Source organism: Lutjanus erythropterus, chromosome 21, assembly GCF_056507025.1.
Source record: "Lutjanus erythropterus isolate fLutEry1 chromosome 21, fLutEry1.hap2, whole genome shotgun sequence".
Taxonomy (NCBI): domain Eukaryota; kingdom Metazoa; phylum Chordata; class Actinopteri; order Lutjaniformes; family Lutjanidae; genus Lutjanus; species Lutjanus erythropterus.
In genome coordinates this window covers 1,786,922-1,805,599 of record NC_139337.1, presented here as the reverse complement: position 1 = coordinate 1,805,599, position 18,678 = coordinate 1,786,922, and the positions used below count along the sequence as shown (strand labels likewise).

General features: G+C 42.1%; 1 protein-coding gene across 3 annotated transcripts in view; it reads right to left on the bottom strand.

Annotated features, from left to right (window-relative positions):
- Positions 1-18,678, bottom strand: part of LOC146307185 (rho guanine nucleotide exchange factor 4-like) — a 199,703-nt gene that overhangs the window by 103,786 nt on the left and 77,239 nt on the right. For 2 of the 3 annotated variants that reach the window (XM_084746808.1, XM_084746809.1), the window contains one exon: positions 733-5,445. In XM_084746808.1, coding sequence (XP_084602934.1) covers positions 733-5,445 — 4,713 coding nt within the window. The remainder of the gene's footprint in view (positions 1-732; positions 5,446-18,678) is intronic. The other variant, XM_084746810.1, reaches the window with a different exon arrangement.

Below are 18,678 nucleotides of genomic sequence, written 5' to 3'. Positions count from 1 at the left end.
CACAACTTGTTCTGATTATGTGATTAGTCCGCAGTTGGCATGGCTTAACGGTATTGTGTAGTGAGTGGGTGTCTAACTCACTGCGAAGAAGTAGCTGCTTCATACTATTATTCTTGTATCATGTGGGAGGCAGCCACAAGGGGGGGCTAGTCCTCAAGTAATCCTTCTGTGGCTATGCATTACAGGACTATTGTAGGAACTGGCAGGGAGGTAGGATGACAGTAAGCAGCTAAATCTACCACACTACTGGGGGCCGAGTGGAAGAAAGAGTTGACTCTGCTGTTTCTCTCCTCCTCTTCATCTAGTTCACAGGGGGCCACAAAGAAAGAGGGACTTGTTCTCTGTCCCAACACAGATACTGACAGATAGAGATACACTGGCAGCCACCCTGAGACACACATTAACACACACAAACTCCCCAGACTCCCAAGCAAGAGATTAACTGGTCTTGGCTTTTTTTTTCTTTTCATTCCAAGCCAGAGTTTGTGTATGTGACTTGGAGTCGGGGATGAAACACTTTTCCCAGGGAGTTGGAAGCCCAGTGCCATCTTAATTGAGGTTTTACCTATACAGCTTCATAATGTTTGACAGCCAAAAGGGAAGGGCATTGACAACACACATAAGAAATCTGATTAAGATCTCAGTAAAACAGTGGTATTTATGATTAAGATTATAGTTTCTTCATAAAGCTGTTACTCTGCTCTGTACATGAAGAACAGATTTTTTTCTTACCTCCAATTCGTTGATGGAGCCAATGGCATACAGGCTGATGTGTGACTGGCTGTCTATTCTGCCCTCTGTTACATCCAGAGGGCTGAGGCTGAGACCCAGAGGGCTAGCTGAGGGTTTTAGGGTTTTAGGTCTCTCAGGGGGATCTGTCAATCCCTCCACACTGACAGACTGGCCCAGAAGGATTGGAGAAACTGAAGTGGCCCTTGCTGAGTGAGGGTAGCGAAAAATTTTGCGCTGAGCTGCTGGTCTCGGGCTGTTGGGTTTAGGGCTCATTGGTCGTAAGGGGCTCTCGGGCAAGCCTTCACCAGACACTGAGTGGGACCTGGTCCAGGGTGGTGAAAACTGATGACTAAGGGTGGCTAGTGAGCAGGGGCTCAAAGGTGAGACTGGGCTAGTGTTATTGGGTAGTGGGACTGCAGAATCATCTAGAAATGGAGGTAGGCCAGACACACACAGTGTGGTAGGTAGACCATTAGGTGAACACTTTCTTCTCTGACCCTCAGATTTGCATCCATTTGGGTTTTCCTTTCCACTCCCTTGTGGAACTCCCCGCTTGGAGATGGGATCAGTGTGGCGAAGGGCTCTGAGAGAAGATGGTGACCCTGGACTGCTGAGCCTGTCCAGGAGTGGAGAGGACATTAAGTCATCATGGTCCTGCCCAGAAGACATGTTGCTACATTCCCCATCTGGCATTGAAAGAGTTCTTTTCAGCAGCTCAGCCTCCTTGGCCTTTTTCAACTTCCTCCAGGATTGCCTGGATTTATTTGACTCCACATCAGTGCCCATGGCGACCTGCTCTTCATTCTCCTTATCCATTGAACGGGACTCAAACAGGCTAGAGAGGGACTTGTGTGCTTGTGCAAAGCGCATGCGGATGTTTAAACTGTCGTTGCTCTTGCTCCTCTTGTAGGTCTGCCCATTAGGTGGCTGGACCTGCCTGAGGAGGGGGTTGTCTGAGCATGGTCCTCCAATACCATCCCCACTACTCCCTTGGCTGACTAGTTGACGGACATGGCGAGTATGGGGAGTGGAGGAAAAAAAGCCACAGTCCTCTTCCTCTATCTCGTAATGCAATGAGGAAAATGCTTGGTGGACTGTCTGGTTGAGGATCTCACCTTTGACAAAAACCTCATCATCTGAGTTGTCCCTCTGTGGCCCTTGTTCAGGTGAAAAGCCCTCACCCCCACCACCTGATGACTCCTGGGCTACATCCTCACTTTTGGCACCCTTTGAGCCCTTAGCCTTTCTAAAAGAAGGCATTTTAGCGAAGACAGAAAACTTAGAGCCTTTTGCTTTGCTTCTCTTTGTTGTTTTGTCAGTGTTGGCATTTCTGGCTGAAGTAGCAAATTGAGGATCCTCTAACTCATCGCAGTTGCTGCTAGCTGAGGTGTAAGACACAGCATCATAAGCCACAGTCATAGGTCTACAGCGCTTTTCATTACTACTACGTAGGACAGGTGTTGGTGGGTTACTCTCAGGTTCTAACTCAGCAGTGGTTAAAGACTCTTCTTCCTGCTCAGACTGCTGATGTGGACTCTTGGGACTGGAGATGTCCCCGGAAACATTCTCCGTAACTTCCTCAGAAGGCCTCATGATCTCATATTCTTTCTGTGCTTCTATTTTTAAATCATCTACTGTTCTGCCGCAATTTTCCAGTGAATGCTCAGCTTCCACAATTGGCTCTAAACTACTGACAGCAAGCAGGTTGAGGCTGACATCAGGGTGCGAGTACCTAACTACCCTCGACTCCTGCTGTGGAGCTGCCAAGCTGACCTGTGTGTGGTCTCTGCACTCCTCAGCCAGCGCATATTTCTCAACTAATTTGGGTAAGCTGCCTCTTTTGCCTGGCTGGTTACAATGGTGCCTCTCTCCTTTAAATTCACTGTCCACTAATAGGTCTCTACTCTCTGAACTCGACACAATAGTATTAAGGCTTTCATTACTTTCAGAGTTACAATACGTGTTCTCTAGACCTTCTACGACAGTGTTATCCTCAGTATTTTTCACTGACTTCAGTTTTTCTGGCTCATTTGCATGTACCAGGCTTACATGGCTGTGGCTATCATGGTATTTCCCAAAAACAAGTTTAGAGTCCTCACTGCTTGATTTAGGTCCGTGGTCCAGTGAAGACAGAAACACCTCAGAAATCTCCTGAGGCTTGTCTACATGTTCCAGGGAGCAGATTATTCTCTCTTTACTTCCATAGTTGCTCTGGACTCCCCCTGAGAAAGAGCCTACTGCCTCCCCTCTCCCCACCCCTTTTATACTGGCCTTGGTGTTATTGTTGGTGTCTGAGAGCAAAGAAAGAGAGGTTTGTCTACAGGGGGGTTCAGGGATCTCCAGCTCTGGCTGAACTTGCTTACAACGAATAGAAGTTGTGCTGACAGTCCTTTCTATGTTTGCTGGGGTAATGGCCTTTTGAGCTATGTCTGGGTGTTCTCTGCTACTGTCCTGAATGGATGTAACAACAGCAGTATATGTTGATGTTTTTTCTATCTCACTAGGCACACGATTAACGTAGGCATCTAGATCACTGGTAACTGCTTTGGGAATTACTCTCAGCTCACAGTGCTCAGAAAGCTCTGTTGTGCCAAGTTGCGACTGTGGAAAATTGACTTTGCTTACTTTGCTTGCTTCCACAATTTGTTCCTGGTCAAGATAAACATGAATGCCCTCCCCCTCCTGCTCCTTGTTTTGCCAGCGAAGAGAGCCGGATGATCCTACCCTCCTCCTCTCTCCTTCAGAGTTCTCTGATAACAGAAGGGAGGTATCCTCGGCTCCTCGGTTGCCAGAAAAAAACAGCAGATTATTCGAGAATGGGTGATGAGGCAGACATTTCTCAGACTCCTTGCCAGTGTCAGATTGGATTTGAGCTGAGAAAGGCCCTGGCTCTACAGAACTTAAGAGTCTGAGCTTTTTGTTACAGTGGAGCTGCCTCTGAGTGGGTGTTTCTATAGTAGCACCCCTCTGATCCAACTGATCAGGGATTAAATTCTGGGTTCGACCTGGAACTTGCCACGGTTGTAACCTTGTGCTCTGAGGTTGTGTATCAGTGAGCTCCTCCCTGTCTGAGTCTGTCAACGCCACAGAGGCCAGGGCAGAACTCTTTGGAACCACAGTTAGCTCAGTGGCACAGGTATCCAATGGAAAACAGGCTGTGGTCTCTGTGGAAAATGTGATGGAGGAACAGATTTCATTTACTGTCCCAGGTGGTTTAGTCCCCTCTGTTGTCGTGCCAACACACCCAAACTGCTCTGCCTGGAAGCAGACACCTGACACCCATTCCTTATCCTGGGGCTTTGTTACACTAGTACAAACCTGAGGGTGGATCTCTGACAGTCCTTTGTTGGAACTCTCATCAAACAGAGTTCGTGAGCAGCAAACATCCACCTTGTTTGCCAATACATTGATTTGTGTATCGAGTACGTCTCTGAGCTCTGACTTTTTATTATGTGACACACTATTTGTCTCTGTACCATGTGCTTCTGTGATGTTTGGACTTGCTACAACAGTTTGTGTAAGTAACTCAGATTTAGAGTCTGCTGCTGTACAAGTGCTGTCAAATGTTTGTGCATTTATTACATCAGTGAAATGTGTGCCTTCTATGCATGTGCCGACTGTGCACTTGCTCTCTATTCTGTGATGTGTTCCATTACAATATGTTCCCACACTCTCGCACAAGTCCCTATTGTCCTCACTGTGCACTTTTATGGCCTGTATGTCTCTGTCTTCATTGATTATACCCTGTTGTTCTAAATGTCGTCTCTGCCTGTGATGTCTATCATTACAGCCACTGTTGTATGTATTTAAGCCTGTGTTTTTCTCCACAGAGTAAGTGCTGAGCAGTTCAATATTCTCTACTTCCACATCCTGAACATTACAGATGCCCAATCTGTCTTCAGTTATGTTCTCTACGCTTTTTCTATCTGTGTTCTCTGTCTGTAACCTTGTCTCATGTTCATGTGTGTTTTGCTGTTGTTGTGTCTCCACAATCTTGTCCTCTGTGGTATCTATATGTATTGTGCACGTTTCTGAGTCTCTAGATTCATTCAACCTGTTGGAATTGATTTCCTCAGGCAGGACATGCAACTTCACTTCCTGAGTGTCTGGTGGACAATTTACCTTTGTGTCAAAGGTGTCTGGGTTGTGTTGGCTTTGTACATGTAAACTGTATAGCTCCGTGCTCTCCTTGACTTGAGTTTCTGTGCAAACAGTCTGTAAACTGGACTGTTCTTGATGCAAGTCTAGATTTAGTTTCTCTGTACTTGGATTGGGTTGAATCTCAACTGTGGCCACATCTCCAGTGCTTAGCTTCAAGGGAATATTAGGCTCCACATGGTTCTCTGGGCTTTTCCTCCTGCTACATGTGGATCGTCCAATATAAGTCTCTGTGGACTCTCTGTGGCCATCCTTGGCTGTCACTGACTCTCTCCGCCGGGCCTTACTCTGTCCGGTGTGGAAGTTGCTGGCTGGTGCACGTCGACCAGTGTAGGTGTTCTCCAGTCCCAGCAGAGCGTCCAGAGAGTCATCCCCATCCGGACTCAAATCTGACAGAGTGTCGCTGTGCCAAGAGCGGGAGTCAAAATACTCATCAGATGTGTCACCCCCTCCTATCCCTCTCTCGCACCATTCCAAGGAGTCGGCACCCAAATCCCCCTCCTCTAAATCTAATCCTTCAGAGAAGTGGGGGGAGTCTTCAAGGGCTTCCTGGGGCTGTGGAGACAGTAAAGAAGAGGAGGGTGAGATAGAAATCTGTGCACAACAACGGGGTTTAACACAATGCTAGTAAGAATCTTACAGGTGATCCTCATATGGCCACTGACTGCTACAGTCATTAACATGGCACAGTCATTTAGACAGCATTGATTTTAACCTCCAGAGTCAGTCTACCAAATCAACATGTTTGGATGGACTCTTTATTTTGCTAATTTTCTCACTGAGCCAAGGATCGATTGCATGAGGGGAAAACAGCATAAAGACAGATTATTTTCACATCTAACTGTGAAATGCAGATTTATTTAGACTAAATGAGAGTTGAAACAGTGGAAAGTCAAACTAAGATGGTTTTGGTGAGTTTTATTCTTATTTTGTTTATGTAGAGTTTGGATGAAGAGTGTTTTATGATGAGGTAACAAGGCAGTTAAGCTAACATTAGCTTAAATGCCTTTGTAAAAGAACACATTTTAATTCTACCCAGTTGTATTTTTCTGTTTAATAAGGAAAATAGGTGTAAAAACTTTTCTGTTCTTGACATTTTGTGAGTTTCTAATTATTGGCCTTAGCAACTGTGCATAGCAATTTTCAATCAAATTTTAACTTATCACCCAACCCTAATGCACAATAATGAAAAGTACCCAACATCCTTCTAAAATCATGTAGAGTAGTGTGTATGTAGTGTTCAAACTTTCCTCTATTAAAGCTAGTAAAAATGTTAATTAGGCGGAATAATTTCAGTCACTTGTAAAGCAAACTGAAAGCTCAAAGCAGAAAGTCAAGCTAAAATGTGAATTCTCACATTTTGTGTAAGGAAATATAAAGCATAACTGATACTATTATGCATATTTTTTTTCGTTTTTGAAAATAATGTGGAAATATATGTGAACTCAAAAAGTGGAGACTACTTAACCTAGCTTGCTAACACCAGTACAACACTTTGTGCACATTATTTCTGCACTTGCGTACGTACATAGGTCAGGATATTTCTAGGGTTGATACAATACCATTATTGGAAAACACCTGTGATACAAATTAAAATGAGGAATCTGTGAGTCCTACACCAATCTGTGGGAGCCTATGCACCGATCCGATATTTAATAATATTTATCAGTTATGTAATTTATCAACCCCAAAACAGGATCCTGGTACTTTCCATGCCTTTTTTCCTTTGTGATGGTGAAGTCATGATCTATGACATTTATTCACTGCATTTGTTCATGTTTTACAAAGGCTTTATCTTGAGCCAGGCCATACAACAATGACAGCAATCATACTGTATAACATCTATACAGCATTAGCAGTATACAGCTGTTAAAAAATAATAATAATGCACTGATCTCTGATCCATACTTGGTAATGGCAAATATGCTAATTTCAGGAAGAAACAAATGACATCAGCATATCTCTATATATTTCTCTGTGATTCAAATGATAGAGTACTATATAAAGTCATGGAGCAGGGGAGCCACATTGGTCCTCCAGCTATTAACTGTTAAGTTGCTAAAATGAAGTGATATAATGAACCATTTTAGTACCAACACACACACAGATATTGCGCTTATGAAGTTACAGTAACAACTTTATCAGCTGGAGCCAAAAAATCACTGCAGGTAGAAGGGACACGTAAAAATCAAACAAAACTGTTTGAGTTTATCTCAAAAAACAGGTTGCTCTCACTCTTAAAATCAAAATGCACCCCACTCCACACACACACACACACACACACACACACACACACACACACACACACACACACACACACACACACACACGAGTTTTACTTACTCTCCAGCGCTTCAGAGCATTAACTGTGTCCAGCACCAGAGCATAAAGGCGAGCAGCAAACCAGTTGAGCACTGCTCCCATGGCGTCCCGCACACATATGCTCAAAAACATGACCACACAGCTCCTTCACACACACACGTCTCACAAGGTCTCTTCTTTCTCAGTACTACATGTCCGAAGCTTCCCTCTGCTCTCCTCTTCCTATGTCTCTGTGTTTATCTTCCATGATCTTCAATCTTGCTTTCTAAGAGCTCCAGGTGTTAAATTACACTATTAACATAAAGCCTCGAGGCGAGATAACTGTACACACAGAAGGAAACTTCCCTTTTCACTGTATGTTAAAGATGTGGTTCTTCTATGGCCGCCTCGACTTAATCCAGCCTCAAAACAGCAGGTACACAGTGATCTCTGTGTCTCAATAACAAGGACAGACATTAAGAACCCGGCTATAAATACAGAGCTGCAACTTCAGGCAGCGCAGGGTGCATGACAACTCAACTCAAGGACAAGTTACCTTAATGCAAGCTCACTCAAATCACATTAGGAAACCAATAGCTCCATGGGAGGTGTATATAAACAGAAGCATGGTCTATACACGACTGTCCTTTTTTGTTCATGTGTTGTTTGATGTTCTGCTTTGGATGTCATTCAATCTCTATCTCTATCATCAAGCTGAATGATTTTGAAGAAATATCTAATTGCAATTATTTTGACTGATATTGCAATTGTGATGTGATTTGTGATATTAGAGGTAATGATAAGTTATTTTAATTCTAATTTTGATTGGGAAAACATGTTAAAATGACTATGATGTTTTTTTGCAGGAATCTGTACCAAATGAAGATGTTTTTCTTAGTCTGTAGAATCTGATGTGTAGGACAGGACATCTCTGCCTCACTACAATCATTCATTTCAAAATTTTTAGGCATATTTTGCTTTTAATAAATATTGCACCTCCTGTGATTTGAAAATCGCAGAAAGCCATATGGTTATTTTGATAAAATTTCAATTAACTGTGCAGCCTTAATCCACTAGTTCTACCCCAAGCATACAGTAGTTTTCTCTCACTGGCCTAAATCAATTATTAGAATGTCATATACTGTAAAATCTTATGTGAAACATGAATAATGATCTTCTACATCAATTAAGAGTCAGTTCAGATTAAAAGCACTTTTCAAAGACAAACCATACATTAAACAATTCTATGATAAATTTATAATAAAGAAATCAACAACAGAAAGAATCAGTATCTCTATTGATTAAAAAAACATGCAGTACTCCAACAGAAATCCTTACAAAGATTCTTATAAATACAGTCAAAGAATGTGAGCGATACATCATATTATATCATATCCAATCCAAATGGATTTTGTACAACACAACACCAACATGTCCTCATACCTGAACAACTGAATAGGTTGATTGCCAGTGACTCTGCTGGGGATTAACAGTGAGGAGTGAACTGGACCCTCATCATCACATGGTTAAAATTGTGAAATGGTTGCAGTTTGGTTAGTTTTAGACACCAGAACTACTTGGTTAGGAAGAGTTAACTTTCTGATGAGGGTGGGCTGCACAAAACATGACACAAAACCATGAAAGGTAGCAGCTTAGTAAAGAATAAACTGGTCCATAGATTCTACAGGAATCCATTTTAACCAATGATAAAAGCAACAGGGCTCAACAATAAGAGTTCTCTTATTTGGTGCAAATAAAATGCCATGTCAGGCAAATAAATCTGTCAATTCATTTTCCCAACCAGGCAAGTGGTAAAAAAGAATCACACTATTTTGATGTTGGATTAATCATTATAGTAATTTTTAATGAAAAATAGCAGAAAATGTGGAGATTTCCTCTCTCCTCCTCTTCTTCTGTTTGTTATCATACTAACCTGAATATCTTTGGGCTTTAGACTGACAAAACAAGACTTTTAAAGACAACACCTTGAATAAGGGAAAGACACACTAAACTAGACATCACAGTACAAAATAAACAAACAAATAATACATAAATAAATAAACAGGGCAAGCAAACACTCCTGCAATACATAAAACTTAAGTTATCTAAAAGATATTCTGTGTTTCCGGCCTCTCGGAAAAAGGTGGCTTGCTCCCTCCGGGTCGGAGAAGAGTCCCTGCCTCAAGTGGAGGAGTTCAAGTATTTTGGGGTCTTGTTCACGAGTGAGGGGAGGATGGAACGCGAGACTGACAGACAGATTGGGGCAGCGGCAGCAGTATTGCGGTTGTTGCACCGGTCTGTCGTGGGAAAAAAAAAGGAGCTGAGCCGCAAGGCGAAGCTCTCGATTTTCCGGTCAATCTACGTTCCTACCCTCACCTATGGTCATGAACTTTGGGTCATGACCGAAAGAACAAGATCTTGGATACAAGCAGCTGAAATGAATTTCCTCCACAGGGTGGCGGGGCGCTCCCTTAGAGATAGGGTGAGGAGCTCTGTCACCCGGGAGGAGCTCGGAGTAGAGACACTGCTCCTCCACATTGAGAGGAGCCAGCTGAGGTGGCTCGGGCATCTATATCGGATGCCTCCTGGCGTCTCCCTGGGGAGGTGTTCCGGGCATGCCCCACTGGAAGGAGGCCCCGGGGAAGACCCAGGACACGCTGGAGTAACTATGTCACTCGGTTGTCCTGGGAACGCCTTGGGATCCCTTCGGAAGACCTGGAGGAAATGTCCAGGGAGAGGGAAGTCTGGGTGTCCCTGCTCAGACTGCTGCCCCCGCGACCCAGCCCCAGATAAGCAGAAAACAATGGATGGATGGATGGATATTCTGTGTTTCTGTCTGTCCTCCACTATTTGCCCATTAATGACATTAACTGAAATAGGAAAAAAATGAATGTAATACTGGTTGTGTTTACACAAAGGGACCCTTTACCTCCTCCCAGAGATCATTAATACATATTCAGAGTTCAATACATGAGAAGAGTCAGATAGAATCCTGTTGGCCTGCCTATTGGTGGACAAAAGATCCTTGGGCATGGTGGAAGTGGACATTTCCATAATTTTCCCTGCTGTCTTGACCAGACTAAAAGTCTGAGCTTTAGATTTGAGTGTTAGGCTCCCAAACCAGCTGGTGATACCATAATGTAAAACTGACTCTATCTTCACTCTATAAAAAAAGCAGCCTAATATTCTTGCAGACTTCAAAAAGTCTGAGTCTTCAAAGAAAATGGAAGCACAAATGGATTCTCGCACAGACACTCACCACTTGTGTATGCCAGCTAAAATCATTATCAATATGGACCCTTAAATATTTGTGCACAGTGACCTGTTTGATGCCATGACCATGTATGGCAACAGGGCTCTGGTCCCCAGCTGACCTGGTGTCTGTCAACACTTCTACAGTTTTGCTTGTATTGAGGTACAGTCGATGCTCATCACACCAGTCCACCTGCCGTTCCACTGTGGCTCTGTGGCTGCTCATGTTTGAGTTGTTTGTGAGTAATGAGAGATGAGATGAGAGTTTCATCCGAAAATTTCACTACTACTGCTGAGTTACATCTCACTTGTTTCCTACAGAAAAATACTGCTGTGAATACATGGAATCATTTCTGTTTACTGCACACAATGGCTGCATATTGATAAATATATAAATACATTTTACAGAATTTACATTTTGGTGTTATTTTAACAGAATAAATGCATTAGCTTTAATCTGGTGTTTATCATGACAGATAACAGAGTTTGGAAGGTAAAGGTCAAAATGACAACATATAGCACTTCTAGTAGTTATGGAATTTTGACACTTCTAGTGTAAATTCAATTTATCAGTGTTTGTCAAATGAAAATGTATGGATACCTGCTACAACATGGTGACTACTACAGTATGTTAACAAAGTCTAAGTCCAAATTGGACATGTGTCAGACAAATGTAACATTCCCTACTGACCATCTGAACACCACTCCTTGATCCCACCTGCCCATCCAACCCCAACCCCCATCAACCTGAGGGGCGGGACCAACTGAGACAAACTCCAATCAGTGCTTAATCCAGGCTCCATTCAGTGGCTAGTGTTATTTTCTGCTAATTAATTAGAGTTGAGTGTTTTAAAGAAGCTTAAAAGCTTAGCAGAGCTCTCTTTCTAGCAGATAGTGGAGCGGATGATTGAGGCACAACACTCCAAGTCTTCACCACAGTTATCCAACCATGTACATGGTCCATGTTATTATCCTCACCAGCGGGCACTGCACACACGTCTGACTGACAGCCAGCTGACTCACACCGTCTACAGGAGCAACAACTCACTGAGCTGGAAAATAAAGTTCTTACGTTTCCTCTGCTCTGTACCAGCATACATACTAACAACTTTCACAAACAAAGTGGGCTCCTGTTTTGACGGTTACTGCTTTTCTAAAATTGTGTAATGATTGAAATTCTGTACTGTGAGTTTGACGCTGAAGTGCATTTGATTCTCCATACACTCTGACTCTGATATCTTCTGTCTGTTTAATTAGCAAAGACTGTTGTGCACATTCATCTAGCATCTCTTTGTTAGTCAGCCCTCACAGTTACGTTTGCAAGGTAAAATGTCACATCAATTTCATGAGTCACACTGCGTCAAGCTGCCTTCTGATTCACTGTGCACATAAACAGTCCTCCCTGCTCCCTGTTCAGGGAATGTCAGTTCAGGGAACTTCTGTTGACAACATTCATCCAGTTGGAACAGCCTGCAATGTCACCAAATTCCCAAAAGATGTATAACATATACCTATAACAATATAACAACAATATATGTCTTGCTGCAACTGTAGAAATTTAATATCAATGAAATAAAATTTACAAGAAACAAACAAACAAAAAAAAACCCTGGCAAAATCTCAGATTTACATAATATTATGTCAACTACTATTGTATCATATTGATGTTATATCATCCTTGATAATTATGGTAACATTAGTTAAAACAACAATACTTAAAGACATGTTAGCTATTATAAACTTTAAAACATAGATATAAAAACATAAAATCAATCAAATCAATTTAATGAATACATTTTATTAATTTCTTTTTAAATAATTAAATTAAAGAGTCAGTAAGATTGGCAGATTAGACTTTTAAATATTATGATCACAGCTCCCTTTGACCTGAACGTGTGTTTCTCCCATATACACTTTACAGGGAACTACTTGGTGATCAGAACGCACTCTCAGCAAACTTTCATTAATAACATTAAAAACTGAAGCTCAGCAGTTTTATAAGTTGTAACCAGGACCTTCAGTATTTGGATGTAGCCTGTGAAAAATAAAACACAGCAGATTTAGAGGACTGCAGCTCTTATTTCAATGTGTCCTATTTAATCAAAATTTAGGTAAATATAAGTATCAGATCAGACTTGATATCAGCGGTACTCGGTATTGAAAGACTAAAAATCTTGATCACGATAAACCTACTGAAAACACACAACTTCTTGACAACCCAATTTTTATTATTTCATTGTTTGATGTTGCTGATCACATTTTACAAATGTGGAGAGAACACAGCCTTCCTCTCAAACCCACCTCAAACACTGCTCAAACCCTGCTCAGACGCACTTCAAACCTTGCTCAAACGCACCTCAAACCCTGCTCAAACCCTGCTCAAACGCACCTCAAACACTGCTCAAACTTTGCTCAAACCCTGCTCAAACCCACCTCAAACCCTGCTCAGATGCACCTCAAACCCTGCTCAAACTTTGCTCAAACTCTGCTCAAACCCTGCTCAAACCCTACTCAATCCCTGCTCAAACCCTGCTCAAATCCTGCTCAAACCCTGCTCAGACGCACCTCAAACCCTGCTCAAACCCTGCTCAAACCCTACTCGAACCCTGCTCTAACCCTGCTCAAACCGTGCTCAAACCCACCTCAAAACCTGCTCAAACCCACCTCAAACCCTGCTCAAACCCACCTCAAACCCTGCTCAAACCCACCTCAAACCCACCTCAAACCCTGTTCAAACCCTGCTCAAATCCACCTCAAACCCACCTCAAATCCACCTCAAAACCTGCTCAAACCCACCTCAAACCCTGTTCAAACCCTGCTCAAACCCACCTCAAACCCACTTCAAACCCTGCTCAAATCCACCTCAAACCCACCTCAAATCCACCTCAAAACCTGCTCAAACCCACCTCAAACCCTGCTCAAATCCACGTCAAACCCACCTCAAACCCTGTTCAAACCCTGCTCAAACCCACCTCAAACCCACTTCAAACCCTGCTCAAATCCACCTCAAATCCACCTCAAAACCTGCTCAAATCCACCTCAAACCCACCTCAAACCCTGTTCAAACCCTGCTCAAACCCACCTCAAACCCACTTCAAACCCTGCTCAAATCCACCTCAAACCCACCTCAAATCCACCTCAAAACCTGCTCAAACCCAATTGGGAATTTGGAAAAAAAGACTGTAACCTTGGAAGACAGTTACATGATTTGAGTAACTCAGACTGCTGAAGCTTTGTAGAAGTTCTACTGCAGAACTGTGAATTTTGTGACTTTACACTATACACCAGTATACCTGATGAAGGTCGTTTGGACCGAAACGTAGGATATTCAATAAATCACTAGAAAGCGAGACAGTGTGCGGGAGTCTGCTATCTTTTTTCAAAGTGACTTTACACTTTAAAATATTAAAACTGCTTTAGGAAGGGATCTCTCTACTTACTACCTACATGAAACGGCTCACAGCAAGGTCTGTGACCTGGTGCTTTCATCTATTTTTCTATTTTCATCCATTTTTCATATTATTGGAGAGAAGGCAGACATTTCTACAGCCGACAAGCATTTTAATATCAGTTAGTAATCCCATGACCCCGGGACTGATATGCTATGTGTGTGTGTGTGTGTGTGTGTGTGTGTGTGTGTGTACATGTACAGTATGTGTGCTTTGAAAGATGAGAGGGTGGCAGAAGTACCAACATATGCCACACATACAGACCACATGACCACCCATGATGTCATTCACACACATGCACACACATTTGTGCAGTTATCCTTGTTAGAATATGGCAATGACTTGGAGAGCCTATAACCCACAGCCTAACCTTAACCAGGACCTCATTAGGACCACTTTTACAGTAAAATATTTTTATTCAAGAATCCAGTTCATATGAGGGACATCTAACAGAATATGGAAAATGTGCTTTATTTTACCTCTGGTATGAGGAATCTCAAAAGCTACATCTTCATTTGAGGCTGAATCATTTGGATTACTGTGACGCAGAAGGAAAACTCTAAAGGAGCATGTTTTTTTAAAGAGTTCTAAAATGGTTTATACTTGATGTACATCAGAGATCCTGACACCACTGTACAGAGGGATTCATCATTGTGACTCTGGAAAAGCTGTGTTACATTTGATAGCTTGTGTCAGGGAGACACTCTAACATTACTGACGTGGTTAAAGGAGAAATATGTCGCTACTGCGTGTGCAAAAATGACTACAGCAGTCCAAATAGTGAGTTGGTGCCACAGACTGTATATTAAATAGGTTGTCTTCTCTGCCCATTCCTTCCCATATACAGCACAGACAGGCAGGTTGCAGGAACTTTACAGGATGTACACAACCTCATAAACTGATAATGATCAGCTGTTTATAACTGTCAGTTGTCAGTCGATGTAAAGTTACCTGAAAACAAAAGCCCACTGCTCTGAAATAACACACTGTGGATGCTGAGTTCAGTGGCCGAGTGTCTCACTGCCTGACAAACTCCATTAATATTTTGCTCAATTTAACAGTTATAAACATCTATTACTTCTACAAGACTATTAATAATTTGAAATGACTCATAAACAGTCACTTACTCATTCAGAATAAAAAATCTGCATTAATTTGAAACTCTGATTAACGTGAAACAGGCTGGAATGGGAATTTCAAGGTCATCTCAAGTGAAGTGAATATTTCAACTTAACATGTTTCCTCTCTGATGACACAGAGTGGTCATTTTATGATTTACATATTACAGATGTCTCCTTTAACATCAACAATCTGGCAACACTGTGAATATTTACATACTGATCTATATGTCCTGCTTCTTTAACAATAACTGTAACAGTAGATGAAACACACTACAAATATGGCAGCATAAACTATTGATTATTTTTGACCTCATTATGAAAACCTTCCAGTTTGTTTGATTCATTCACAGATGCACTACATTGGAACTATTTCTTAACAAACAACAGTTTATGCATCTGCCCTGCACAGTGCAGCATCTCAGTTTAAAGAGCAGGCAGGACTGTAACACAACTGCAACATCACTGTGATGAATCAAACCATCTAAATGCCGACAGTCAGCGACTCTGTTATTGAAGATAAACTGAGTGTGACCTCAGAGGGCTGCGTAAGCCTCAGACCGAGTACAGACAACCCAAACACACATGAGCTTGTCGAGTAAATCCTTTCTCACACACACACACACACACACACACACACACACACACACACACACACGCACACACACAGGTTATGGATGAAACAGTTATTTGTAGTCCAGCAACAACAACACAAGACAAACAGGCAAAGTGAGCTGGGTGAATGTTTCCACCGAGGTCTACTGAAGAAATAATGAGTCAAAATATGATAAGGGTAATTAGCAGTCCATTGTGTGTTAACAGCTCAGTGGACAACAAATCAACTTGAGCACACAGTCAGACTTCCTTTAGTTTGGTGCTAATGAGTGATACAATATTCACTCATTTATGAGACCATCCTCCCAAGAAACATGAACAGCTGATGCCAAATATAACAAGTTTACATTTAACCAAAGTCCTCCGGTGGCAGAGTGAACTATGACTGTTGTCTGTCAAGAGCAAAGACTATAGTAGTGAGACAATGGATTATATGAGGATCATCATTTTAAAATTGGAAAATTAATTGTATTTTGTGTCTGTTATGTATGTTGATCTATGTATGATTTATAGTTGTTTGCCTATATAAGGCAAGACAATGGTGAAAAAATTTTATCAAAGCCCAAGATAACGTCTTTAAATGTCTTGTTTTGTCCACAATCCAAAAATATTCAGTTGACTATCAGAGAGGAGTAAAGAAATCAGAAAATATTCACATTTAATAAGCTGAAAACAGAGAATTTTTACTTTTTTCTCTTAAAAAATTACAGTAAATCAATTATAGAAAGAGTTGGTAATCAATAAATAATCAATTAATAATCCACTACTCGATGTTGAGCTTTGGAAAGTTTAACCACGCTAGACCAGCGCTAGACCAGCTAGACAAAAGCGGTTGGCTTTTGTCTAGCTGTTACCCTGACTCACTTGAGCAAGCAAACACCACTCTCTCTCTCTTTTTCTTTTCTCTATGCTATGTCTCCCACCCTGATGTGCTCCCAGGTGTTAAAGTTTGGCACATGGACTCCTACAAGGTAGTACAGACACAACTCAGTCTGTGCCCTAGTTGGGTACCTAGCCATAGCTTTGAGGGCTAACTTGGCTTGTTTACTATGTTACATGCACATGGCCATCACCCTGAATGTCCCGTCAAACGGTTCAAAAAAGTGTTGCTTTACGTGTCTACACGAAGAAAAACAAACGACCAGTTGAATATTGGTGTTGAACAGCCAAATCAGATTCAACTGACAGAATTATATGTGAGGTGCAGCCCCACATGTGGTGAGGGAGAACTTGAGAACAGATGAACTCACAGTCTCTCCCTCTCCAGACACACTATTATTTGCACAATTTAGCTGGAACAAAACATGCAGACTGGCTTTACTCCAATCAGAAACAACACAAACACACACAGGATACCTGTCTGTAGATGAGTCTTTGATCTCAGTTTCATCTTCCACTCCCTCGTCTCTTTGTGTCTCTGTCTCTAGAACCAACTGTTGCCCTGCTGTCCTGCCTGTGTCTCTTCCTTACGGCCTGGAGACGTTGCAGCCACCCACACTCAGCATGGAGGGAATGTGGACGTGGGTGCTGTAGCCACGCCGGGGACAGCCAGCTATTGTGCCACTAGGGCTCCACCGAGTTCACGCATACACACTATTTGAATGAACACACACACATGCACACCCACACAAACACACACAAGAACAAGGCTCATCTTTCTTTTCTCCAAGACACAGTATTCCTCGTTCTGCTGCAGCCGCAGCGACCGAGCCTTCACCTCGCCACACCCACAGCTGTACCTGATTCTGCTCCACCCGTTCATGCGGTTAGATACAACAACACCTCCAAATGTGTGATGTTTTCTTTGTGTAACTGACACAAAAACATGTGACTGACATCAGGCCAGCATCAATTATTCACGCTGAGACACACACATAGAGAACTCACCTCTAGCAGGGGATGTAGAGTTAGTTTTGGTAAAACTACGCTTCACTTCTTACTTTCCTCCTTCTGTCTCACCTCAGTCTAATGCTGCTCCCCCATCACCATCACCATGACCACCACCGCCAACGCCCCTCCTCTTGTTCTCTGAGGTCACCCCTAGATTGTCGCCTACTGTCCTGCATCTGAACAGAGAGGAGGAGGAACCTGATCTCTACTGTGGAGGCTACTTGGAGTAGCAGAGGGTGGGGAGGGGGTGGTGGTAGGAGTCCCTGGGGTTGAATGTGATACCTCAATGTACAATAAAGCTCTGAGGAGATTTCATCCTCCATATAAATCATTTTGAACTCAAAACTGCAGGTGAAATAAAAATTCAAGGGAAGCTGAGATGTCTTTTCTGTCCTTTCTTATCCTTTGGCAAAATGGTAGAACTGCAGATCACATGGCACACAACAGCCCTAAGACACTTTTCCATCATTTCAAAAGCAACAACTGTCCAAGGTATCACAGTGCCGACCCAGACAGGAGGAAGTCAATAAAGACACTGATGACTGCACTAATGGCCACATTATTAAGAAGCACTAGAAATGTTTTTTAATAGTGGGTGGCAGACTTTCATTAGAATGAATGCACTGACATATAACTTATCCAGTATTTTGCAGTTTGTAAGTAATTTGACTGCAATTTTTTTTTTTTGTCTTGCTGTATAATGAAATAATTATAAATGTAAATATTGTACTTGTCTGATTGGGCAAGTGGTAAATAATAATCAATCGTGTTTTTCTTTTTTTTTTTTAATGGAATTGATGGTGACAGTATCTAAGGAGTGAGCCATCACGCTTCTTCTTCATCTCTGTTGAGAGTTGCGTGTGTACAGTACTAATTGAGCACTCAAGAAGAAAATATATTGGTAAAAACACCTCCACATGGCTTGTTCAAGGAATTATTTCATAACAAACAAGTAACTTGTTTGTTATGAAAATTATAAAAATAAAATATCTCTGACCTACTTCATCATAAACTGTTGAGTTTAGGGAGGACATTCTGGCTGCACTTTGTGTCTTGAAACAAAACGGGGAACGTCTTAAGTGTCTTTAAGAGCTTTCCACAGACAACTGCTGCAGTATTGATCAGTCTGATAATAAGTGGCTCTGTTTTGACATGTGAGTCTG